This window comes from Dermacentor variabilis, chromosome 3, assembly GCF_050947875.1.
Source record: "Dermacentor variabilis isolate Ectoservices chromosome 3, ASM5094787v1, whole genome shotgun sequence".
In the NCBI taxonomy this organism is placed as follows: domain Eukaryota; kingdom Metazoa; phylum Arthropoda; class Arachnida; order Ixodida; family Ixodidae; genus Dermacentor; species Dermacentor variabilis.
Genome location: NC_134570.1, coordinates 39,811,654 through 39,839,585, shown reverse-complemented (window position 1 = coordinate 39,839,585; position 27,932 = coordinate 39,811,654). Strand labels below are relative to the sequence as shown.

General features: G+C 46.8%; 1 protein-coding gene across 1 annotated transcript; it reads right to left on the bottom strand.

Annotated features, from left to right (window-relative positions):
- LOC142575448 (neprilysin-1-like) lies at positions 1-27,639 on the bottom strand. Its single transcript, XM_075684828.1, has 5 exons — positions 27,441-27,639; positions 24,104-24,241; positions 16,023-16,160; positions 11,108-11,158; positions 1-5,015 (listed from the first exon to the last, which is right to left on the bottom strand). The coding sequence occupies exons 1-5, from the start codon at positions 27,528-27,530 to the stop codon at positions 2,949-2,951; spliced, it is 2,484 nt and encodes an 827-aa protein (XP_075540943.1). The 5' UTR covers positions 27,531-27,639; the 3' UTR covers positions 1-2,948.
- Positions 27,640-27,932: the final 293 nt, after the last annotated feature.

Genomic DNA, 27,932 nt, shown 5'->3' with positions numbered 1-27,932 from the left:
TGTAATCAATATATTGCACACATACAATGCATAGAAAACAAAACGTTCCTTTTGGGGTGTGTCACTAGGCCATATTTCCATCTACAACTGCTCTATCACTGTTTCAAGGCCTCTTGAGTTATTGTTGCACACGATGATTGCGTGCGAACTGTTACGAGCCTTGACAAACAATAAATATTGACTGGGACAAATCACTGTTTGGCTTTCAAAACTGGTGTCTTTTGACATAGGCCTCCGTTTGGTGCTAAATGTTAGCGTGTTTAACAAGACAAGTGCCTCTCTCGTTCTTCTTAGTTTTATGACTCTGTATGTAAACAGCTGTAATCGTACAATTCCTAGCAATTTCTAATTTAGACCAAACAATACAGACAGCGGTATTGAATGCATCATTGGGGTTACCTTGTTACAGAGGTGTGCTAGCCTGCTTAAAATTAACGCGAAGCTTTCTTTCATTCTTCCCGCCACTTTCCGTGGATGATTGTCTGGCCAAAAGTAAACTGGGCCAATCCAAGAGGCAGCATAGTTAATCCTAATACCAGTGCACAATGTGCATCCTTGCAGAGGTTTGTAAAACACAGTTACACTGTTACCCTAACGGCAGTTCGTCAGTGCACCCACATGCTTCATAGCATTTACCGTTAGAGCTAACAAATAAGCGCTCTCAGCAGGTAAGTAAAACCTCGTTAAAGCGTACCCGCTTAAATAGTAGTCCAGTTTTAAAAGTAGTAAAGTGAAATCGCCGACTCGTGCACGTTACAGAAAGAAAAAGTTACTGGCCACGATTACAAGTTAAAAATCAATCAACTAGAACCATGTCAATTCGGATTTCACGGGACCGAAAAAAAAAGAATGTCGGACTTAGCCGAACGTCGAATTATCGAGGGTACTTGGCAAATAACAATGAAATGCTTACTGCATCAATACGATATTATTTACCGAATGAATCAGCAAATCCTGTTTCTGGGTCTATTGCGCAAACACAGTGTGAAAACGGCAGTTCTCGTCATCTCGTGACTGATTAGAGGTCGCAAGGGAAAAGGCAGCGCGGCTTCTTTCGCATTTCGGCCGCTGCGCAAGACCCTAGTCTTCATCCGAGACATGCTTTTCGCTACCACGCGCACATTCAGCTTATGTTTTTAGCCCGCGAGCTGGTCAGCAACGAACAACTGTCTGTCGCGATGTAGCTGGCAGATTTGATGCCAGCATGTGGGCTGCGCTATGCCTTACGCATTGCACTGAGTCAAAACAAAACTTAACTACAACCCGAGCAACCGCAGCGGACCAAACCGTGGTCGCTTTCAATGTAATCATGTGCAGGTCGTGACCATGCAATTACAAAGGCATGCCGGCAACATACACCGAGTCAAAACGAAACTAGTACTGCTTGGCGCGTCCACTGCAGACAAAACAGTAGTCGCTATCGACGCTGTAATTACAACTGCTGAGTACGCAGTTCTGAAGGTGCATTGCCAACGTGCACTAAGCTAAAATGAAACTGCTATTAGGCGCAAATGCAGTGGAAAGGATCGCAGTCACTTTTGACGCGATCACGGAACACGGTGTCATGCGCAGCGGCAAACACTGGCCTACATGCTGTGAATACAAACACGATGCGCTCGGGCATTCCTGTCGTTTTCCGCTGGTGGTTGTCGATGCAGACTCCGCTGCTTCGTTTAGGTTGGACACTAGCGCTGCTTTTGCTCTTTTACGTTGCACGTTTGAGGAACTGCACGTTGGCTGTGCTGTGAGCGTTCTCCGAATTAACAGGTGTGCGGCGAAGTAACGTCCAAATGAACGAGATGTTGGTGCCATAAAATAAGGCATGCGCCTGTCGGGACAAGAAAGCTAGTCCGAATTATCCGATTTTATGAATTAACAGAGGTCAAATTAACAAGGAGTGGCGTGTTAACGAGACATGCAAACCTTCCGCGCGACTGGCTGCTCGAGGCACTTTGCATATTTTCGCAGTCATCTTTCACACTTGGAAAAACTTGTGCAACACGTATTGAACAACAGAAAGTGTATCGGGAGTATTTAGCGTTGCTGTACAATTTTCTCATTGACAATTTCATCCAATTATAATATTTAAGAAGTTGGTGAAATAATTAAGACTAATGTGATTAGGCAGAATAGAAAAAGTAATCAGAGTATCTCCAAGCAACTGCAAAGAACATTACCTTGGTTCTGTCCAGCTATGTGGCATTTGCATATTTTTAAATCTTTGTGCATTATACACAGACAGGCACCCACTTCTCAGCCAGCTGTGCTGCTCCGCCATTTAGATTCTTTATCGAGGAGAAAGTGTGCAGCGCGTGTACCCTCGAAATCGAGATAATATACAAAGCCGAAACATGCAAAAGTCCACTGTGAGTGCCATCAGCCCCGCGGTTTGTTAACGCGATATCTTAATTACGCAAGTCCTTAAGATAGTATGCGAGGCATGGAGGCGGACAAAGTCTTTCACGCCGTGTGCACATGCGCACGTGTTTTCAACAGTGTCCACAGCTGCACACAGCCATCTGCTTCTGCAAACCTAGCTTTGGAAGGTCTGCCAAGCAGCTGGTCACGTAAGGCAATAACGCTTGAATAGCTGGCTCCGTGCTCCATCAAAAGCTGCTCAAGTACGACACATAATGTGGCGGCCAGAAGAGAAACCTGGGACTTTTGAAAGTACAGTGTCCTGGAAATTTTGAACGCAAATAGAATTTCGAAATATACGTGAGGGTACACCTTGCGCCATTCGAGGCACTCGATTGTTCAATACTAATAATTACCGACGTTGCTGTGGGCCGTCAAATATTTTTCTTGAGTGGATAAAACTGAAATTGTTAACAGCACATCGCCTAAGCTGCATCATTAGTTTCTATCACAAGATCGACATTCTAGAAAAAAGCAATGCAGTGAACCAAGGAAATTAATACTATAAAAAAGAAAACGCGCTTTCACAGTTACGAGAAAAAAGTGCACTTCTTCTTTGGGTTCATAGGTGAACCGGGCCTGCACCGGAACGCGCTAGCGAATCTCTGCATCTGTCGTAGGGGCACATTGCAGGTCTCACCGGTGATGTTTGTAGCACAGGTCATGAGGCAGTAGGTCAGGAAGAAGACCTGGTCATCGGTGTAGTCGTCGAGCCCTTGCAGGCGGTGTTGGACGCGCCTGCCGTCTTTGATGCTAGCTCGGCGGTGCGCAATGAACGATGTGGTCAATGCCGGTGCCAGGGGGAACAAGGCCGCAAACCGAATCTCCCGCGGGTCGCGACCTCCAGCTGGCAGCATGTTCGCATCAGAGGTTGTGCCACTGCCTCCGGACTTGCGGTCAGATAAGATGTCGCAGCCGACTCGTTGTGTGTAAGCCGGGGAGTCCCACCAAAGCTCTCTCTTGCCTTGGCCCGTGACGAGGACGCCGCGCTTGTCGAACGAGCGCACCATGCACTCGGCGATGAGCGTGCCGAAGCTGCCGTACATCATGGCTGTCGTGCCACTCAGGTAGAGTATGGGGGGCTCCATGACACCCAGATATATGTAGGCGATGTTGTAGTAGTAGTCGTATCGACTTGGCGAGCCGTCCCCGAGCCTCTTGGAGTAGACGCTGATGAAGTTGTCATGGCCGATGAGGAGCCGGTAGGCTTCCGCGACTTTGATGTAGTTTTCAATGAACGAGGCGGCGACACTTGGAAAGTCTCGGTATAACCGAGCGAGATTGACGTCAGAGAAGAAGTTCTCCTCTGGCATCGTGTCCAGAGTCATTGCGTCGATTTTGACGGTCGCCTTAGTCTTGATGGTGGCGTCTATCCACTCGGCGTTTTCCAGCTGCTGCTTGATCGTCTTCTGAATGCTTCGGTGGAAACGTGCGAGTTGGCCGCGCACACTGCTGCTGTAGCGCGTATAAATGTGGCTGGCCGCAATCAGCAAACCGAAGTTGCCGGCGATGTACTTGACGCACGCCAGCTTCCACATACGCCGGCCCACTTTGGGGTCAGCCCTGAGACGCAGCTCTGGTTTCCCTGCGACGAACCACAGGGACATTCGGAGGAAAACGAATGATAATCCTTCCATGAGCGTCTGCTTGTTTTCCTTGTAGTTCTCAAGCAGGGCGTACACGTTCTGCAGTATTGCTTCGTCTTCCAGAGCGACGGGGCTCTCCGGCGTCCACGTGAACTGGGGGTTGTACAGTTTGTTCAGACTGATGAGCCAGTCGTACCCCCGTTTGGGCATCAGCTGCTCAATCTCCTTCATCATAATCTGCGTGTCAGTCGTGGCGTCCGGCGGAAGTTTGAGCGTGGTGTTTATGATCTCCTCCACGGTGCTCTTCAGTTCGTGGATGCTCGAGTCGGACGGCGGCGCGACACCGAGTTCACCGCAGTGCCGTCTGACGACTTCGGCAAACGTTCCTGGCGTCCACGTGGGATCCAACCATCTGGTGCTCAATCGGCCGCGCGTAATGTACAGCGTCTGCGGCCTCCGCTTGTATGCAGGCAAGGCCTCTAGATGAAAGAAAAAGTTGATGTTCCAGGTGATAGTAAGGTTCAGCAACGGGAGCAGCGCGTCGATTGCCGATTGTTTTTTCTCCGGCCACAAGAAACCCAGGCCCTGCTTGAAGTTCATGTAGAGTTCTACATCGGTCGGCGTGAAATTGCGTAGCTGGATGCAGTTCTTGTAATAGTCCATCACCTTTGGCACCACGGCATTTTCGCTCGGGCCTTCCATCTCTTCCATGGCGATTTGGGTCGAGTCGGCGAAGACTCGCGCTACCATGGAGCGCTCTCCCTGTTTCGGCTTCCAGGAGCCACACGTGAACTTGTAGAAGTCGTTGCAGGGGTCGACGCTAGTGTCCATGGTCTCCTTGAGCTCAGTGACATGCCTATGACAATCGGGAGTGTTGCATAACACTATGGTAGCACGTGACAAGGACCATATCATGATCATCGGCAGGGCTCCACTGGCGAGGAACAGCGCCATCGCAGTGATGAAGGTCTTGTCATATGAATGTTGGCAACTGGACCTCATGGTTCCAGTCTAAAAAAGAACGAAATATAGAAATAGAGGTGACTTTGTTTTATAAGCTGGTCGCCACATAGCTATACAGAAACAAAATACCTTAGAAGACTACCTAGGAATTCAGTGGAAACTCCACACACATAACCGGAGTGCATCTGCCTTCCGCTCTCCGAAAACTACATAAAGTTCTCTGCTGAGACAGTCAGCGCTTGCCCTCTGACAGAGCTGGAGTGCGCTCACAGCTTAAGTGTAGCTATTGCTCTGGTAATGTGAATGCTAGTCTTATTGGAAAATGAATGTTCTTATGTATTTAGCTGAAATATTACCGTTACCTGAGTGCTGATACCCGAGAACGTTCCAATTTGATCTTAAAACCAGTGACACAGGTATATCTGTGCCTACGTACGGCAAAATTAGGTGCCTTAAACGCAGGAAAGCAAAGCCCTTGACCTCACGGGAGTGAGTGAACGCATGAGTAGTTGCATCTATCCAATTTTTTATTTTTATTTTGTATGGACAGTGATACGAACAGCAATAGGCCCTTCAGCAGGTTTCTAATTCTTTCTTTCGGGGAGGGGGGGGGGGCGAGCGCGGAGCGCTAGTAAATGCTTCATCCGCTAGTGAAATAGCTCTCCGTGACGATGATTCGGAAAAGCTAAGCTTGTTCAGCTGCGGAATTTGGATTACTTCTTAACAGGTGAACAGCACAATGATTGCTTCTATTTGTGCCGACGCACAGTCGTACTGGCTACTATCTTAGGCCGCTGAACATGCTGTGACCGAGCTCCTCCGAAGGCGCTAATCCCCAGATCCATATCTCGGGTCTCACACAGGGTGGGAATCGATGTAAGCGAAGATTTCTGTGCTGTTTGCGTAGAATGACTAAATTGCCGGTGTTGTTTATTGCAATGTTTAAGTTCTTAAGCGTTTAGTGCAATACGAGACCGGTAAGTTGATGTTAATGCTACCTTGCGTACGCCAGTTGTGCGTGTCTGCGTATAGTACACAGAACGTGTTTGCTTCAGATGATGTGCATTTCTATCCATTGCTTGCGAGGAAGTTAGCATTGCCCTTGCGTCACATGGCGCATCGTATAATGGCAGAAGTGCTAAACTATAAATTACTGTGCTTGACCTGACCAAACTACAATCTGGTTATCAGGCAAACCATAGTAGGGCACTCCGACCATGTACTTGAGGTTCCTTAACATGCACCTAAATATAAGCACAGAAGCGTTGCTGCATTTCGCCCTCATCAAATTGCGACTGCCGCTGTCGCGATCAAACCCGTGTTAAGAACGGCCTACTGAGGTGCAAGTTTTGCCAGCCGGTTGCGACAGCGGCGTCAACTTTTCCGGGAAAGCCACACGGCGTCACTAAGTCTACTGTGTACCAAGGACAATGCGCCGCGTCCGCCACTCTGCGTCGCGGAATTGCCGAGATGAGTTCGACGAACCAGGCTTTGTGACTGACCACGCGACCGCCGACCTGGTCTGCCGCGAGCGGGGGAGTCCCCGAGGGAACGTATTTGGCGGCAACGTTTCCCCCGCGCCTTTCAATACGCAAGACAATGGAGAACCGGCGGCAGCGCTGCGGGGGTCAGCTCGGGGAATAAGATGCGCCTTTCCTGACGTAAGCCCCGAGTTCTGCGAAGACCGTCTGACGTCGGTGGGGACCGTGAACCTGTGCGGAAGTGTGTGTGTGTGTGTGTAAACCCTCCAGCAAAGAGGCGGCTCGTCTACTGGTCGAACCTATCCCTCACACAGGGATCGAGGGAGGACCGAGTGTTTATAAACCGCTGTTGTGCGGCTACTTATTGTACTTTCTCTCGCAGTCATGCTAGACTGATGAACTGCAACGTCCTTATGTAGATACTGGAAATAAACCCATATTCCTCGTTCTCGATGAGGAGCAGTCCTTCACTTCAACAACGTCCTCAGCGTGGATAAGTTGGATGACGGCATGGGCCAGCTACCATCTAATTCATGCCCGACTCCAATCTTGACAACTGGTTACGAACGGTGGGATTGACCTCCCAATCCTGACACCCGCTACCTCGTGCAACGCCAGAGCCGCAAAGCTACCGCTATCTACTGCTGCGTGAGCAGCAGTGTATATCTGATGGGCGGCCGTACACTCTTCCACTCTAAGAAAAGTTTACACTCTTTGAGTAGTATCTTGCCACACAACAATAAACGTCATCTGTTTTGTCCGCATTTCCTTTCTTTAACGCGGCGAGCCCGGTACTTCCCAGTAACGAATGTCATGCGCGTTATCAGCATGACATATTCGCGGCAGGAAAGTAGTGGGCGCGGCGTTTTCAAGAAAGGAAACACAAGGAAAGGAGATGACGATTACTGTTGTGTGAGGCAGATATGCACCCCAAAGGGTGTAAACATTTTTAAAGCGTATGCAAATGTACACCCTTTGGGGTGTACATTGGCCCCGCGAGATCTGCATTTTAACGCAGATCTCCCGGGTCTTAAGTGCAATTGAACTTTTTTTTGTTATACCCACTTTTACCCATGAACTTCTTGCTGTGATGATGCACATAAACATGCAAAAGCTGGTCTTGTAAAGTTGGAAGCAGCTAAGGGAGGCAGCAGACACAGCGAAGTTACCGTGTAACTGATTGTGTATGTATGTAGTACGCTGTTGCTTTGTACATTCACATGACCATGAATAATAACTCAAATTAAATTATGGTGTTTAACATGCCTAAGCTGCACAACTGTTTATGGGGGACACTGGAAGGAAAATGCTCCGGATTAATTTTGACCACCTGGGGTACCTTACCGTGCTCCTAAAGCAAGGTAACAAGTTATTGCATCCCTCCCTCATCCAAATTTAGGCGACGCCACTTGGTAAGACTCCACTGAGCTGCCATGATGGGTATGGCTGATAGCTATTGACAAAATTAATCTTGAATATCGTTTGAAAGTACAGTTTAAATGGGTCCCAAATGAGTACCTTTCCGGCACTAGAGTACTCATTTTTGTCTGGAGACCAGTCATTCAAGCAAAGTATAATTTCGGCACCGTGAAAATGTGCATCATCTGTGATAAAATGTTGGCTTTCGAAGAGCAATGAATTGTTGTGGCTGTTTGATCTACAAGAGAGACACCCTCCTGCGAAATCACTACATGCTCTCTTAAGGGAACCGTGCATTCGGCAACAACACTATGTTGTGCCGGGAAAACGGGGACGATTATACTTTCTAAGCACAGTTCGTAGATGCTGTCACTTGCAACATCTACGAACTTACTATATATACAGTAACACCAGAGAACAGGTCACATGAACGATGGATGGATGGATGGATGGATGGATGGGGCTGAAACCATAAATAGTCATAAATACGTCTTAGTCCGCGCTACTCCCGCCCGGGCTTCAAACAACAAAGAGCTTTCCTCAGAATTATTCTAGAGATGTTTGGCCATTTCCTGCTTGAAAGTTCTGTATGTTTCCTGTGCTGATTTCATCTTCATCCCTGTTTTCCACAGGCGCGTCTCAGTTTAACATTTTTCTCAACCAATCTTTCTTGGTTTGCCTCCCTGCCAGTGTACAGATATGTGCTTCACAATTTTCCGGTTCGCTTCTTCCAGTTTGTGTCAACATTCCTCATTTACAAGTAACTGAAAACTTTCCTTGCCCACCGCTTTCCCAGCCATTTCGCTCAATCGCTCCTGCAATTATATCTTGCTGGTGGCTCCTTACCCTCCATGAATATCCATCCCATGTCACCCTGTTTCACCTGACTTGGTGTATTTCCGTGTGCTGCCAAAGCAAGCCTACCCACCCCTCGTTGCTTAATGTCCAACCTTGCTCGAACTTCTTATCTCATGCACAGGACTGCATTGCCGAAAGTCAGACTAGGAACCATCACCCTATTCCACATCCCTCTCTCCATTTCGTACCTATTGTAATTTCACAGTGCCCTATTTTTCGTCACAGCTGCATTCCTGCTACCTGTAGTTATTACGTATATTTCATGTTTCCAATAGGTACGCAGCCCCATTGTTTATCCACACACCAATAAATTTGTGCTTATCCATTACCTCCAGCGTAACCCCCTCAATCCTGTGCTTGCCAGCCTGATTATCATTAAAAATCATGACTGCCAATTTTTCGTTACTAAACCTTAAACCTAATCTATGTCCTTATTTACTGCAGATGTCCATCAAGCGCTGCAAATCTTCCTTGTTGTCAGCCCTAAGTACAATGTCATTCACTTACATCAGTCCTGATAATGAATGTTCAATCCGTTCTCCTTGCTTGAAAGAAGAAAGGCTGAAGCCAAGTCCACTCATCTCTAATTTGGTCTCTAATCCTTGCAGATATAATGTGAACAATAAAGGTGACAGAGCGCACCTTTGCTTAAGCCCCCGTTGTATCTCTATGGTCTCAGAACTTTTTCCCCATTTTATAAACACCTTGTTAGTTTTGAAGATATCTTTCAAAGGATTAGCTACACCATCTTCTACATCTAGTGTACCCAGTATGTCCCACAAGTCCTCATGGATTACCCTGTCATAGGCTCCCTTGATATCCAGAAATGCTAGCCATAGGGGCCTGTGTTCCTTTTCTGCTTTTTCGATACACTGTGTGTTTCGACACACTACCTCACATAATGTTTGCTTAGATTTTGGGCCCAATGTCTTTATTGACATAATCTGGATGCCATCAGTACCTGTGGACGTGCTACTAGGAACCGTCTCCTCTGCCCTCTCCCACTCGCATTGTTCATGTGGAGCCACTGCAATAACTGGTCTATCATATGATAGACAGATATTATAGAGTGCATGCAATGTTTCATTCTTTAAGTATTTTCTGTCATCACTGTTCTTATATGTTCCATTGCCCCACCTCCTCCTAGCCGAACACCTTGAGGTGTAAGTATAAACTTCTGCTCTAGGCTACTGTTATTACTCGAAGAGTTGAGATGTTTCCAAAATTTTTTTAGCTGTTTCTTTATCCTTTTTGTTTACTTCTGATAACCACTGGGTCCCCTTTCTTCTAATATTCTCATTGATCAAATGGGATGCTTCCTATCTACAGTTTAATAACTTATCCCATTTTCTGTCTACATGAGCTTCTGCTTCACCCCTCTGCTTAGAATATCTGTGTTCCTTGGACGGTTGCTGACATTTCTCTGTCACCTTAATCTCCTCACCCACCAGCCTTTGGGTTACACGTCGTCTTTTCCCTATGGGCATGACTCGTACCTTAGCAAGCTCTGGCTCGAATAGCCCTGTTAACTTTCTATGACAATTCTGTTTTAATGTCTTTAGAAATTACTTCCTTAATTTGTTGGGCTGCTATTTGTAGCTGCTTTTCGGAGTAAAAAAGAATCCCATGTGATTGCTCATCTTGCCTCCTTCCTACTTTTGTTTCTCTTCTAAAACACAGCTTGATTCGTTTGTGATCACTACTTAGTCTTCTGGAGGAATATTCATCTATGTTCATTACCCCTAGCCTGTAACACATCTTATGTGGCCTTTTTGACAACGTTTTTTGCCAACCAGCGCCAACTTCGAAGGTGCGGCAGATGGGATGGGCACTCGCAGTGACGTAACGCTGTTTGCAAAAAGGGAGAGGTTAGTTAGGCATGACAGCCCGCATAAGCATTGCAAGATCGAGCTGCCGCGCTTGCCTCTGTGCTGAAGCACAACAGCAACGAGTCCAGGGAAGAGGCAGGGAGAATATCAGAGAGGGAATAGAGAGAAAGGTGGCTGGGAATGAGCACAACCCTATTCTGTACCGACGCAGTCGGGAAGCGAATAATTAACCTTACCCCTCTGCGCTCGAGGGAGTTCACCTAACATGACACGGGAGAAAGAAAATTCGCCGTAAGAAAGTGTTGCTCATTTGGGCTCTCTTCAGTAAAGGAATGAGAATGAATGACACGTCTCTTCGTGTTTTGTGTGCTACAACACCACCGCCGAAAACCGTCAATGAACGCAAACAGCACAGAAAGTTTTGTTTTTTTACACACTGATTTCTTTATATAGTTTTCTTCTGTAATATACGCATCGAAAGGCTTCGAACGCATTCCATTGCATTCGGCAGTATTTCCCCGCGTGTACTATAACATGCGTGATGGCTTCGTACCGGTTGTGCTTCCGGATCCGGGAACAGCTCGGCCCAGTTCTTACTGCTTTCCTGAAGGCAGAGAAAAAGCAAGCTGCTCTGAAGCGACATGAATTTCAATAATAGGGTATAGAATGGGACGAATCAATTTCCACACAGACATGCAAACTAATACCGTTCTTTATTTTTTGAAGTCAGTGTCTTCTTTATTGGCAAGTCACCGCCACTTTTCCTTATCGGGTACGTTTGTTTCTAACGCTAGTTTCTAGCCTCTTTCGTGGAACAATTTCAAAGGTGGTGCAGTTCAAAAATGTGAGAAAGCTGAGCATGATGACGAACCATATAATTTATTTGGAGAGCCGAGCTGATGACGGTGATTATAATTACATTTATTATTACTGTTATAACAATGATAATATATTGATGATTAGAACGACAACGATGATAGAATGGCGATTATTTATTAACGGCAATAATAACGATGACGAAATGTTGGAAGTCGATTCAAACTCTCGCTGATGTCGGTCACACCTTGTAGATCCAGCGTGGTTCTCACAATAAACTACAGATCCTGCACGACAGTCGTAGCCGCGTATAAGTAGCGCGTATACGTACGCGCTGCTTGTAAATCGCGCTACTCGTAAATGCTTGTCCTTGTATAACAGATTGAATGTTTTGTAGTGTTGCTAAATGAGTCGTAGCAACATGGCGGCGCCTTTGCGGTTGCCACTTTTTTCGCCCAGCATAGAGTTATGGCGTTTTTCACTGGTCGATCTGGAGCGGCCGCCGAAATCCTCGAGCGAGCGCTCTGGTTTCACAAAACCGAATCGGCCAGCGGGGCGCAAAAACGCTCCGCGGGGGATCACGCAGGAAGTCTGCCTACACGTGACACAACCCGGTTCCGGAAAGCATGCCCGACTTCCGCTCTGTACGTTTCCACGGCAACCAAAGTGGCCGTCCCCCGTGCGTAATTTGATCGCGGCAGTAGCAGAGACTGTGATTTCCATGTCGCGTCCGCGAGGATTGTGTATGGACAACGTGCATAGAAGGCTTCGTGCAGCACCAGCGTCACCTCGTAATCGCTGTCGTCCGAACTCTCGTCGCTAAAGGCGAGCAACACAATGTTGCGAGACAAGACGTTCATATGAGGGATCGCCAGGTGCTTGTGCGCAGGCGCGAGTAAGAGCGGGCGCGCGAGAGAAAATCTGGGGGCTTTTGCTCCTTGAATATGTGACTCTGCCTAGGTACTACTGAGGTGTTGTAGGCGTTTGTCTCTAGGCGTTCTGGCATTTCGGAGTGAGGTTGAGTTAGTTTACGCTCCGACGCTGGCTGCTGGCGCGGTAAAATGGTGAAGCAGCAGATACTGATGCCCGATTTGGCGACCGCTGTGTCGGTCAGACTGTCTCGCAAATCTGCGCTCGTGCTAAGTTAGTCATGCCGGATCATAGCTTTCTCGCGCCTTACGGCGATGTACCTTGTAAATAACATCACAGATGTTTCTGTGTGCGCAGTAGCGACCGTAGTAGACCGCCGGTGACGATGACTGACTCAGCACCACCGCTGCAGGCGCGAGGAAGTCTGTCTGACGTACCTTCAGAGGCAAAGTTAATTGTGTCTGGTGCTGCAGAAGTCGCGGTACTGCTGAACTTAGCGTCACAAGTTGGCCTCTGGACGTAATTATATTAAATCAATCGTGTTTTTTTGTACTATTTCTGACAACGCGTCATTATTTCGCATTACTGGTGGAGTCTCCAGGACTCCAAAGCGGGATCGGGGCTCCAAAGCTAGAACCCGAACTGGTCCGTGGGATGGCGCTCGCCGAGGCCTGCACGTTGCAGGGGTGTGTATAAGATCGGCTGCCCGCCATCGCGGAAAGCCCATTCTTTATGCGAACACCCCCGGCACGCTTCGGCCTCCACGGCCCGAACCCACGGGCCGCGCTGCTTCCAGCTTTGACCCCCCCCGCTACCGCTTGGGTGCCCTGGAGATCCTGCGCCGCCTGCTTTATTATAACAGGTGCTCTCCTGAGGCCTCCGTTTGCCGGTTACATGTGCACTCCTGGAGCAGTGCTTGTAAAAAATTGACTGGGGCTTAGCTAAAGTTAAGCCTGGATACCTCGAAGCGAAAAGGTTCGGTGATGCTTATGGTTTAGCTTATGGTTATGCTTTATGTTTTAGCCTATGGTTATGCTTAAGGTTTAGCTTATGGTTATGCTTTATGATTTAGCCTATGGATATGCTTATGGTTTAACTTATGGATATGCTTGGTTTAAGTTATGGATATGCTTACGGTTTAGCTTATGGTTATTCTTTAAGATTTAGCCTAGGGTTAGGCTTACGGTTTCACTAATGGGTATGCTTTGGTTAGCTTATGGTTATGCTATACGTGTGCCTTGTGTAGTTATGCAAATTGCTTATCAATGATATATACCATAAGTTATGCAGGATTATTAAACTTCTTTATTCATCATTGTTGGGCATATTGTCTTGCGATTTCTGTACAGCCATAAACACAGCACTCTGTATCGGTAGTATCACTCTCTTCTTCCATGTTGAATGCGTACGCCTATTCTCTGGCAAGCGGTTATGTAGTCGGCCTCCGCGATAAGCACGCGCCTGCGGCGAACGTCAAACGACGACGCCTAGCGCGCGGCAGTGGCCACCTGCGCCGACTCCGAACACGCTTACGGAGCCAATTCCGACATACGCCAGCTCGCGCGAAGCGCGGTCTTGACTAGCGTAGTGAAGCTTTTCGCTTCAAAAATACAATCTACCGTCGCGACGAAAAAAGCGACCCGCTACTTATACAACACAGTCAGAACCTTCAGACACAGACACAGCTATCACCAAATGGGGCGTCCGTGCCCAGCGCCTCACCGCGCGGGCAGCCAGCGGCGGAGCTAGACCGCACTCCGCAACGCCGACATGTCCAGGGCACAAACGCATACAACACGAGCTAAGAAACCGCCTCCGTAGTGCCTAGGCAGAGTCATATATTCAAGGAGCAAAAGCCCCCTAGATTTTCTCTCGCGCGCCCGCTCTTACTCGCGCCGGCGCACAAACGACTGCGATCCCTCAAATGAACGTCTCGTATGTTGCGAGTACCGACGGGTTACCGATTACGCTCGAAGACGGAAGTGACGCGGGCTATTTCCGCCCGGAGCAAGTGAGAGTGATCCGGCGTGGAGCGAGTTGATCCTAAACGACCAGCGGAATGCGCGAACCCGCTCCAGATCGACCAGTGAAATTCGGATTCGTTGCAACGGAGCAATAAATCCTCCTCCGAATCGACCAGTGAAAAACGTCAGTAGTGTACTTGCCCTATTGTGAAGTTACGCCGAACTGATGGCGCCCTCTGGGAAAACATGTACCAATCTTAAAGGGACACTAAAATTTAATGTTAAGTAAACGTGGACTGTTGAAATGGCATCCAAGAAACCTCCAAACGCTTGTTTCGTGCGAAGAAAAGACTTATTTTAAGAGAAAATACGTTATGAAGCGTCCGCGTACCTCTCATCATCATCAGCAGCAGCAGCCTGGTTACGCCCACTGCAGGGCAAAGGCCTCTCCCATACTTCTCCAACTACCCCGGTCATGTATGAATTGTGGCCATGTCCCTGCAAACGTCTTAATGTCATCCGCCCACCTAATTTCTGCCGCCCCCATGCTACGCTTCCCTTCCCTTGGAATCGAGTCCGTAACCCTTAATGACCGTCGGTTATCTTCCCTACTCATTACATGTCCGACCCATGCCCCCCCCCCCCCGTTTCTTTTTCTTGATTTCAACTAACATGTCATTAACTTGCGTTTGTTCCCTCACCCAATCTGCTCTTTTCTTATCCCTTAACGTTACACCCATCATTCTTCTTTCCATAGCTCGTTGCGTCGTCCTCAATTTCAGCAGAACCCTTTTCGTAAGCCTCCAGATTTCTGCCCCATACGTGAGTACTGGTAAGACACAGCTGTTATACACTTTCCTCTTGAGGGATAGTGGCAACCTGCTGTTCATGATTTGAGAATGCCTGCCAAACGCCCCCCAGCCCATTCTTATTCTTCTAGTTATTTCACTCTCATGATCCCGATCCGTGGTCACTACCTGCCCTAAGTAGATGTATTCCCTTACCACTTCCAGTGCCTCGCTACCTATCGTAAACTGCTGTTCTCTTCCGGGACTGTTAAACATTACTTTAGTTTTCTGCAGATTCATTTTCAGACCCATCCTTCTGCTTTGCCTCTCCAGGTCAGTGAGCATGCATTGCAATTGGTCTCCTGAGTTACTAAGCAAGGCAATATCATCAGCGAATCGCAAGTTGCTAAGGTATTCCCCATCAACTTTTATCCCCAATTCTTCCCACTCCAGGTCTCTGAATACCTCCTGTAAACATGCTGTGAATAGCATTGGAGAGATCGTATCTCCCTGTCTGACGCCTTTCTTTATTGGGATTTTGTTGCTTTCTTTATGGAGGACTACGGTGGCAATGGAGCCGCTGTAGATATCTTCCAGTATTTTTACATATGGCTCATCTACACCCTGATTCCGTAATGCCTCCATGACTGCTGAGGTTTCGACTAGCGCAGTTCAAATCACTCGCCCTCCGATCGAGGAGTGTTGACGTCATGGTCTCATTGTGACGTAGCGCCGTCGGTGAGTAAAACGGCGACCGCAGACGGCGCTGCGGCTTTTCTGCGTAAAACGTAAACGCGCGGCCATAAACAGAGCCAAGACAGAGCCAAGACAGAGCCGACGCGCCGTCTGTTCTTTCACTCATCCGCGCGTGGCCCGCGGTGTTTTCTGCTTTCGTAATTTTTCGCTGCTTAAAGTTTCAGCCAACGGATATTATCCTAATATATGAATTTCGTTCGCTTTTATTCAGACCCGGGTCTTAAGATCAGCTGGGAATTCGGTGCTGATGATGATGCTGATGCCCGTGACTCACCACTGCTATCATTGCTGGGGTTGCAGCGGTTTCGGGAGGCTTCGTCGACGCGGCATCCTTCATGGTCGGTTGGTCCTCCTTTTCCTGGAGTTCCGTTTTCTTCGTTCGTGACTTTCCATGCTTCGATTGCTGGCTTTTCTAAACACGTGTAAAAAAAAAAAAAGAAGAAAGAAAAAGGCGATGAAGAGCTTCGTATTCTGATTTTACTTCTTGCGTTTAAAGCAAGAAATACGTATATATGGGCCAACAGTGACAGTTGCAAGGAAGACGCTTTAACATATCGCCATGTGCTTTGTTATAGTACGCTATTGTCTTTTTTTGGTACGTCAAGTACGTGTACAGGAGCGAACAATGACAGCTGCAAGGAGTATGCTTAACACAACGCCATGTGCTTCTTACGGTAAGCAGCTACACTTGTCTTTTTTTCGTGGTGCTGCCTGTTGTAGACACTCAGTGTTATTGGCTCAGTGTTTGGCTCAGATTAGTTGCTCAGTCAGTGTTTGTTGGCTTCTTACGAAATGACTAATAAGAATCGGGACCCTCGGTTAACCCCCTCTCTTCTCGTTTATATATATATATATATATATATATATATATATATATAAAGGACGCGTGTATTCTACTTAGAAGACAACGACGATGGGTACATTAACGGACTCCGTCATTCGGGTGCGCTATTGGAGGTTCCCGAAAAGTAGCGTGCTCGCGGCGTAGCATCGAATCGTCATTTGCACGTCGACCATAGGACCACGGACGATGAAGTCGAAACGACGTGTCGCGATGCCAGCAATTACGCGAAATATAGCCGGCGCCTCCGCAGTGAAAAGAAAGTGGTCGCCTATCAACGGTGCGACATACGTCGGTTCTTCGCAGTCGCGGTCGTCCCCGATAGTGCCAGTTGTACGCGGCGCCGCAAGCATTGTCCTGAACTCGTGCACGTTGCCCGCGTGAAGACGTATGCGGGCGAATAACTATGCGAGAGACTCTTACTTCCGCGAGTGACATTTCTGGTTTAGCATCGGGGCGATGCTTTTTTAGGGAGGGCCAAATGACGCGTGTATTCTACTTAGGAGACAACGACGATGGGGACATTAACGGACTCCGTCTAGCGGGTGGCTGAGATTGGGTGAGGACGAAGACGTGGCTCGGTTCCGTTTGTTTTTGAACAGGTTGTCCTGTTGTTCTTGAACGTCTCCCTATCTTCTGTACGCGTTGTACCGCGACAATATATATATATATATATATATATATATATATATATATATATATATATATATATATATATATATATATATATATATCTGTGTGTGTGTGTTTGTGTGTGTGTTTGGAGAGAGAGAAAGAGAGAGAGAACAAAAGCCGGAACAAACGCCGTCAAATGGCTGCGCTAAATAGCTCAGCGTGGGGCTAGGATGAAGAGTTGACCCCCCGTGTAGACCTCTTCAACCAGAACGCCCGGGGTGACGCCACAATGCCCTCTGGTCTATGGTAATTGCGCGTGAGCCCCCGCGCAACAGTACTGCGGAAGCTGCTGCGCGTGCCTTTGTGCTCCGGCGCCACAATCCGCTATAGTGAGTGGTCACGTGTCGAGGCCCCGTCGGGCCTCCGTGGCACTGCAGTTGACTGGGCCTGGACTGCGAGAGGGCGGTGGACCCTCCCGCCACACTAACCCACTGGCTATGGCGTTCCCCTGCTGAGCTGCAGTGGTCGCGGGATCGACCACTGCCACCGAGGGCGCATTTCGGTGGGGTGAAGTGAAGTAGGCGCTCGTATGAAGCGATTTATTGACGTTTCGACGAGGGTGCGGCCTCCATCAGCCTGGCCGTCGCTGTTCGCCGTCGCTTGGAGATACTCAAATTATTTTAGCATTGCACCTAATTACACAATTAGTCTTAATTAATGAACTCCTCAAATATCATGGTATCTGAGAAGTGTCAATAAGAAAATTGTAGAGCAACATGAAAAACTCCCGATACAGCTTGCTGTTGCTCAGCACGTGCGACAAAAAGTCTTTTTCCGAGCACGAAAGCGGCCCGCGAATACATGTTCGCGGGCTTTTTTCACGCTCGGAAAAACAGTTTTATCCAGCAGGTATTGAGCAACAGAACGTTCCTCTACAATTTTCTCATTGACACTCATCATGTAAATATAATATTTGAGAAGTTGATTAATTTATTGGGAATAATTGCGTAATTAAGCGGAATACAAAAAAAATAATAATTTGAGTACTTCCACGAGACTGCAAACAAAATTACCTGGGTTCTGTCCAGCTACGTGGCATTAGCATATCTTTAAATCATGGTGCATAATAGGAGGGACACCGTGTAAAGCGTATGTATGCATGTGTGTATGTATGTATGTATGTATGTATGTATGTATGTATGTATGTATGTATGTATGTATGTATGTACGTATGTACGTGTGTATGTATGTATGTATGTATGTATGTATGTATGTATGTATGTATGTATGTATGTATGTATGTATGTATGTATGTGTGTGTGTATGTATGTATGTATGTATGTATGTATGTATGTATGTATGTATGTATGTATGTATGTATGTTAAATGCTCACGTTCGTCGGGACAAACGTGAGTACTCGAAGCACGGCGTAACGCCTTCCAGATTTGCACACGGCACTAACACTTTGTGGCTGTTCATTAGCGGACAAACTTAAGAGGAAGCTTTAGCTCGGGCCCAACTTGACGCGGCCTATTCAAATACACGTAAAACGCAAATACGTTTTTCTGAGGTAACCTCTGAACCGATTTTAATGAAATTTGATGCTTTTGAGAAAGAAAGCTAAATTCTAGTCACTCTTGGAAGCGGAATTTAGATTTAGGGCCTGAATTTCGTGAAATAAGTATTCAAAATTCAAAACTTCGTAAAGAAGATAGACGCACGAAGTTCATAAATTAATGATTCTGCATCAAAAACAGATATCGTGGTTCTCTAAAAGACATCCATTAGATCAGTCAAAGCGGCCAAATTTAATGTCATTTTATATCTTACGTTAATTTGTTACGTTGTGTACAAGGGTTCTACAAAAGCTCTATTTTCATATTACTGAAACTTTTTCGATTCATGTGTAACATGTCAAATTTGTCCGCTTTAGACGTACTATCAGATGTAGTTCACAGAAATGTGATACAATTTTTCCTTGCTCAGTTAGAGGGTTGTAAACTTGACAGTTTCGTTTCCTGAAAATTTTTGATTTTTGCCAATTTTTATAAAAGCTTGACGATCTAAATAAGAAATTCGAAACCAACAGTCACCAGGTTTAAAGTCTTTCTTTTAAATGCAACAGACATTGTCAAACTTAGCGTAGTGGTTGCCGAGAAAAACGAACTCTCCATTTACATGTGTTTAAGATAGAAGCACCCGAGCTAAAGCTTGCTCTTAACCCTTAGCATTAAAGTGCAGCTGAAGCAGGAGCCATTTTAAATGTTTCCTGGCACGCTCGCAGGCTTCTATTCATAAGCGTTGTCAATGCAAACGCGAGCAGAGCGCGACTTGCGCTGGATGGATGGATGGATAGATGGATGGATATTATAAGCGTCCCCTTTGGAACGGGGCGGTGGGTTGCGCCACCAAGCTCTTGTTACTATACTCTCTAATATCCTACCTAGGTTAAACAATGAAAAAAGAAAAAACGCTATGAACTACCACGCCCAAATTTTCTGATCCCTTATTGCGAACTGTGCTTTCGTACGTCTCCGTCTTTTGTCGTTTCCCTACTTCCACCAATCCTCCAGTCGCCTCTTACTACTGTCTATTGTGGACATGTTTGCTTTACCACTGCTCCCTCTGAACCCAAGGGCTTCAAGGAGGCCAGTGGTGCCTAAATCGACCGCTGGGTAGACGTCTTCACACTCTAATAAAACATTCTCCGTAGTTTCCCTAGCTTTACCACAGCAAGCACATGCTTCTTCTTCCTTCTTATATCTCGCTTTATAGGTATCCCGATCTCGGCATCCCGATCTCGCTTCGAAAAGTAATGAGCTTCCCTTTGAGTTATCATAAATGGTTTCTTAACTGATTTCGTTTTTTCCTCTTAAGTAGTTACTCATGGCAGGTTTCTTTTCCATTGCCGCCACCCATGAGATTAACTCAGCCTCTCTGACTTTCCGCTTGACCTTCTTTGTTGCTGTGTTGTCCACCCTACAGGCCGCATACTTGCTGGTAAGCTTCCTAGTTCTTTTCCTCCACTGTGAATCAATGTTTTTCCTGTACAGATACCTGAACACTCTCCCAGCCCATTTACTTTCTTCCATATTCCTCAGCCGTTCTTTATACTGAATTTTACTGCGAGCTTTCCTCACTTCAAAACTAGTCCAGCCCATATCACCCTGCACAGCTTCATTTGTAGTCTTCCCGTGAGCGCCCAATGCGAGGCGACCCACTGACCTTTGGTTCCCGTCGAGTCCTGATTGTACCCCTGATTTATAGCAAACAACCGCATTTCCAAAAGCAAGTCCTGGAACCATTACACCTTTCCACATACCTCGGAGGACCTGGTACCTATTGTATCACCATAGCGCTCTGTGCTTCATTATGGCTGCATTTCTCTTCCCCTTTACTGTTATGGTTTTGTCCTGTGTTTCCATATATTTATTGCCTTCGTTTATCCATATACCAAGGTATTTATATTCTGTTACCCGAGGTATTTCTTGGCCCTGTATCTCCACTGTCTGTTCACTGTTTTCATTGAATACCATAACACCTGATTTTCTAACACTAAATTTCAAACCTAAATTGTTGCCTTCCTGTCCACAGATATTAGCCAGACGTTGCAAATCACTTTGCTTGTTGGCTAGCAACACAATGTCGTCCGCATAATATAAACCTGGGAGTTGCTGCTCTATTACTGTACCCGCCTGTTTGTATAAGAGATTAAACCCGATATTACTTCCTTCTATCGCCCTCTCCATCCTCACCATGTACATCATAAATAGCAGCGGGGATAAAAGGCACCCCTGCCTCAGTCCCTTGTTGATATGAACTTTCTCCTCGCTCCTAATCCCTTCCCATTCAACGCAAACGGTATTTTCTAGGTAAATCTCTCTCAAAAGCTGTATACAATCGTTACCTAAGCCTTCCCCTTCCAGAATATCCCACAAGATGTTGCGGTCTACGTTGTCGTAGGCTCCTGTAATGTCTAAAAAGGCCACATACAACGGTCTGCTTTCTGCTTTTGATATTTCAATACACTGAGTAAGAACAAACAAGTTATCGTCCAAACGCCTACCTATTCTGAAGCCAAAAGGTTCGGTGATGCTTATGGTTTAGCTTATGGTTATGCTTTATGTTTTAGCCTATGGTTATGCTTAAGGTTTAGCTTATGGTTATGCTTTATGATTTAGCCTATGGATATGCTTATGGTTTAACTTATGGATATGCTTGGTTTAAGTTATGGATATGCTTACGGTTTAGCTTATGGTTATTCTTTAAGATTTAGCCTAGGGTTATGCTTACGGTTTCACTAATGGGTATGCTTTGGTTAGCTTATGGTTATGCTATACGTGTGCCTTGTGTAGTTATGCAAATTGCTTATCAATGATATATACCATAAGTTATGCAGGATTATTAAACTTCTTTATTCATCATTGTTGGGCATATTGTCTTGCGATTTCTGTACAGCCATAAACACAGCGCTCTGTATCGGTAGTATCACTCCCTTCTTCCATGTTGAATGCGTACGCCTATTCTCTGGCAAGCGGTTATATAGTCGGCCTCCGCGATAAACACGCGCCTGCTGCGAACGTCAAACGACGACGCCTAGCGCGCGGCAGTGGCCACCTGCGCCGACTCCGAACACGCTTACGGAGCCAATTCCGACATACGCCAGCTCGCGCGAAGCGCGGTCTTGACTAGCGTAGTGAAGTTTTTCGCTTCAAAAATCCAATCTGTCGTCGCGACGAAAAAAGCGACCCGTGACTTATACAACACAGTCAGAACCTTCAGACACAGACACAGCTATCACCAAATGGGGCGTCCGTGCCCAGCGCCTCACCGCGCGGGCAGCCAGCGGCGGAGCTAGACCGCACTCCGCAACGCCGACATGTCGAGGGCACAAACGCATACAACACGAGCTAAGAAACCGCCTCCGTAGTGCCTAGGCAGAGTCATATATTCAAGGAGCAAAAGCCCCCTAGATTTTCTCTCGCGCGCCCGCTCTTACTCGCACCGGCGCACAAACGACTGGCGATCCCTCAAATGAACGTCTCGTATGTTGCGAGTACCGACGGGTTACCGATTTCGCTCGAAGACGGAAGTGACGCGAGCTATTTCCGCCCGGAGCAAGTGAGAGTGATCCGGCGTGGAGCGAGTTGATCCGAAACGACCAGCGGAATGCGCGAACCCGCTCCAGATCGACCAGTGAAATTCGGATTCGTTGCCACGGAGCAAGAAATCCTCCTCCGAATCGACCAGTCAAAAACGTCACTAGTGTACTTGCCCTATTGTGAAGTTACGCCGAGCTGATGGCGCCCTCTGGGAAAACATGTGCCAATCTTAAAGGGACACTAAAATTTAATGTTAAGTAAACGTGGACTGTTGAAATAGCATCCAAGAAACCTCCAAACGCTTGTTTCGTGCGAAGAAAAGACTTATTTTAAGAGAAAATACGTTATGAAGCGTCCGCGTACCTTTCATCATCATCAGCAGCAGTAGCCTGGTTACGCCCACTGCAGGGCAAAGGCCTCTCCCATACTTCTCTAACTACCCTGGTCATGTATGAATTGTGGCCATGTCCCTGCAAACGTCTTAATGTCATCCGCCCACCTAACTTTCTGCCGCCCCCATGCTATGCTTCCCTTCCCTTGGAATCGAGTCCGTAACCCTTAATGACCGTCGGTTATCTTCCCTACTCATTACATGTCCGGCCCATGCCTCCCCCCCCCCCCCCCGTTTCTTTTTCTTGATTTCAACTAACATGTCATTAACTTGCGTTTGTTCCCTCACCCAATCTGCTCTTTTTTTATCTCTTAACGTTACACCTATCATTCTTGTTTCCATAGCTCGTTGCGTCGTCCTCAATTTCAGCAGAACCCTTTTCGTAAGCCTCCAGGTTTCTGCCCCATACGTGAGTACTGGTAAGACACAGCTGTTATACACTTTCCTCTTGAGGGATAGTGGCAACCTGCTGTTCATGATTTGAGAATGACTGCCAAACGCCCCCCAGCCCATTCTTATTCTTCTAGTTATTTCAATCTCATGATCCCGATCCGTGGTCACTACCTGCCCTAAGTAGATGTATTCCCTTACCACTTCCAGTGCCTCGCTACCTATCGTAAACTGCTGTTCTCTTCCGAGACTGTTAAACATTACTTTAGTTTTCTGCAGATTCATTTTCAGACCCACCCTTCTGCTTTGCCTCTCCAGGTCAGTGAGCATGCATTGCAATTGGTCTCCTGAGTTACTAAGCAAGGCAATATCATCAGCGAATCGCAAGTTTCTAAGGTATTCTCCATCAACTTTTATCCCCAGTTCTTCCCACTCCAGGTCTCTGAATACCTCCTGTAAACATGCTGTGAATAGCATTGGAGAGATCGTATCTCCCTGTCTGACGCCTTTCTTTATTGGGATTTTGTTGCTTTCTTTATGGAGGACTACGGTGGCAATGGAGCCGCTTTAGATATCTTCCAGTATTTTTACATATGGCTCATCTACACCCTGATTCCGTAATGCCTCCATGACTGCTGAGGTTTCGACTAGCGCAGTTCAAATCACTCGCCCTCCGATCGAGGAGTGTTGACGTCATGGTCTCATTGTGACGTAGCGCCGTCGGTGAGTAAGACGGCGACCGCAGACGGCGCTGCGGCTTTTCTGCGTAAAACGTAAACGCGCGGCCATAAACCGAGCCAAGACAGAGCCAAGACAGAGCCGACGCGCCGTCTGTTCTTTCACTCATCCGCGCGCGGCCCGCGGTGTTTTCTGCTTTCGTAATTTTTCGCTGCTTAAAGTTTCAGCCAACGGATATTATCCTAATATATGAATTTCGTTCGCTTTTATTCAGACCCGGGTCCTAAGATCAGCTGGGAATTCGGTGCTGATGATGATGCTGATGCCCGTGACTCACCACTGCTATCATTGCTGGGGTTGCAGCGGTTTCGGGAGGCTTCGTCGACGCGGCATCCTTCATGGTCGGTTGGTCCTCCTTTTCCTGGAGTTCCGTTTTCTTCGTTCGTGACTTTCCATGCTTCGATTGCTGGCTTTTCTAAACACGTGTAAAAAAAAAAAAGAAGAAAGAAAAAGGCGATGAAGAGCTTCGCATTCTGATTTTACTTCTTGCGTTTAAAGCAAGAAATACGTATATATGGGCCAACAGTGACAGTTGCAAGGAAGACGCTTTAACACATCGCCATGTGCTTTGTTATAGTACGCTATTGTCTTTTTTTGGTACGTCAAGTACGTGTACAGGAGCGAACAATGACAGCTGCAAGGAGTATGCTTAACACAACGCCATGTGCTTCTTACGGTAAGCTACACTTGTCTTTTTTTCGTGGTGCTGCCTGTTGTAGACACCGGCAGGCGGAAGACACACGGACATGTGCAGTGGTCACCAAAACGAAACGGAACAGCGAATGTTTCTTAAGACGACTATAAGACGCGATGCGTGGGTTCAAAGCTAGGATTTTTATAGATGACAAGAAGTCTTCATATATATATATATATATATATATATATATATATATATATATATATATATATATATATACCATAAGAAGCCAACAAACATTGACACCAAGGACAACATAGGAGAAATTACTTGTACTTACTAAATGAAATAAAGAAATGATAATTTAATAGAAATGAAAGTATGGAAATTTAACTGAATGACTTAATGAAAGTGAAATGTATAATTTCTTCAATTCATTCATTAAGTATAAGTAATTTCACCTATGTTGTCCTTGGTGTCAATGTTTGTTGGATTCTTATGCTTAATAAAGATCAGGCCCCTCGGTTAAACCCATTTCTTCTCGTTTATTATTATTATATATATATATATATATATATATATATATATATATATATATATATATATATATATATATATATAGTCATATCATAAGAAGCCAAGAAACACTGACACCAAGGACAACATAGGGGAAATTACTTGTGCTTAATAAATGAAATAAAGAAACTACAAGCCGTGCAAGCCGTCGTCTGCTTCATTAGCTAGGACGCGTGTCCCAGGGAAATGGGATGACTAGTCGTACGTTGGCGCCAACACGCTTGTTTTCTTCCTTGAGTCAACATACGCGACCTACCAGAGGTGATGCGCGCCCGTTCTAGGCCACGTTATCGCTATCTCGTAAAACGTAAGTGACTCTGCCCGACTCTGCTGGCTGAGAGTGAGTGAGTAAAAATTTTATTGAAAATAAATAAAATAAGGCACGATGGTTGGAGATCCTATTCCAGGGCGCCACTTTCACGAGCGGCTCGCTGGGCATGTTCCAGAAGAGCCGATTGGCTCTCCCGACCCTCGTCCGCGAGCCATGCCTCCCACTGCCTATTCTTCATTAGTGGATGTTGGTGTATTATGGGGCTGTCTATGGGCGCAGGCCTCCTGGGGCAATCCCATGTGATGTGCTTTAGTGTGGGTGCGTCTGTGCACCACGGGCGCTCGTCAGTGATCCTCGTGGGGTGTATTCTGTGTAGGTGGTGCAGGTTGGGGAAGGCCGAATATCACCGATATATCCGTTGGCGCAACGCAAGCGCCGGCGCTGCCATCTCGTGTTCATTTCGCTGCTTACTCGCGCCGCGGGAGGAAACTTCAAGGCGCCGCTTTGCGTTGTATAAATTAGAAAGAGGCTGTTGGCATAACTTTTGATTGTGCGAAAAGGCATTAATCTGGATTACAATACAAATGCAGCACTGAAAAGAGGACAACATTGCCGAAAGTTTGCTATGTTCAACCAATATTATTTTGTACAAACGCGTTCTCTTAAAAAATGATGCCCCAAACACAAATGCCAACACCACCCGAGAGCGATGCAAATACTATGAGCACGCGTCATGAACAAAAGATTTTCGTGGCGCCAAACGACGGGGAAAATGTGACGATACGCATTCCTCTCGGCCCACATTGCATATGGCTGCTCGTCAACATAATTCGCGTGGCTCGTTGCACCACAAATTACCGCGGAAAATCTCTAATGGCGTCCCAGCACAACGTAACGCAACGTCAAATTGACGTTTACGAAACGGCCCTTCCTGCGACGCTCCCTACGGCATATTCATTCAGCCAATCAGAAAGCTGGCATGGCGCATATCTTGGATCGCCACCGCATATTCGCGAAATCGCAGATGCATTGCACTGGCTTCTGTACGCCACCGCTCACTTTCTCTTTGACGCGCTAACGTCGCAATATAGCTGCCAAGGACCAAAAAATGTTTTAGTCGATAAAATTTGCAGCTCCACGTCACGTTTCGTCATCCTTATGAAAACGCAAAATTGAATTTTGCGAAACTTCCGTTTCCCGGCACAAATTTCAAGGCACGTGAGCTTTCCACAGCCAATCAGAGAGTCAACATGGCGGATAATGGCGGCCGTGCAGCCGCCACGCGTGTTGAGAATAGCGCCCTTGGTCCCTCCACCTTATGAACGCCATATGGTACCAGCGCCACACCAATTATAGGTGCAGGAAAGGACGAATTGTATCCCGAAGGGCGCGAGAAACTCTCAGAAATGGAGTTGAAGGGGCGTGAAAGCAGCAGCACGTTGCTCTTTAAGAAGTTTTCACCCTTTGTGGTTTATTTTGCCCTCAACGATAATGGTCATCTGCCTTGCTTGAGGTTCTTTTCTTGGAAACTCAGTGCTCGCTTCTTTCCTGTCGACAATGCTTTGTCACGCTGATAACGCGGAAGCCGTTCGTTACTAGAAATTAGGGGACTCGCAATGTTAAAGAGACGAAATGCGGGCAAGACAGATGACGATTATCACTGCGGAAAAATATACGACCCAAAAAGTGTGAACGTCTATCAAGAGTGCATGTCGTGAACTCCATGTGCGTTACCAGCGTGACAAAGCATTCTTGTCAGCAAAATAGCATGCCTAAAGTTTTCAAATAAGGCAACGCAAACAAGACCGATGACGATTATTGCTTGTGGACAAGGCATGGCACAAGATTTCTTTTCAGTGTGCTCCAATCGCGCAAACGTTGTCACCACTTGTTCTCAGAGCAATAAAGCTTTGCGTCTCACCACTTACGTTGCGAGAGCAGTGTTGCGTCACGCCTTATCTGTGGTTGACTCTCACGTTGTATAGTCTAGCAAAAAGCCGCCTCACGGTCAGCGTTCTTACCGGGGTAAGCTTGACAAAGCTATAAAGAGTGAGATAACTCTATAAACGGGACAAAGCTGTGCTGAAGGCTGCAGAATTGATTTTCACGAGGGAACTTCCCCGCACTCACTCGTTTCGATGACGTGCTGGACGCGGCTGGTGACTTGTTATACTCTGCGCGCTTCCGCTTCTCTAGAACCTGTGCAGCCCTGGCGGCCATGGCGGACGACACGGCGAAGCAGAAGGCAGGTGCAGGAACGAGGTCGGAGTCGACGTAAGCGTTCTCGGTGGCGCTCGATGAGACGGCTGGCAGGCTCGCGAACCCGTGTCTCGCGAGCTCGCGCTCTCTTCTTCTTCTTCTTCTGCTTCTTCTTCCGCTTCTTCTTTGTCAGCACCCGCTATGAGCGCTTTACTTGTAATAGCAAGTTCCGCTCCTATTAAGGCGAAAGCCTTAAGTGGCTCGTTGCAATGGCTCATACCCCTTATGGTTTTTTTTTTCTTTATCACCGTTTTCATGGTACATACAACATATACACACTTTACAAATGGTAAAAATGCCACCAGTCTTTGGTGTGCACGTGGTTTTAAAACCGCCCAAGTTTAGCAAGCTCGTTCAATAATC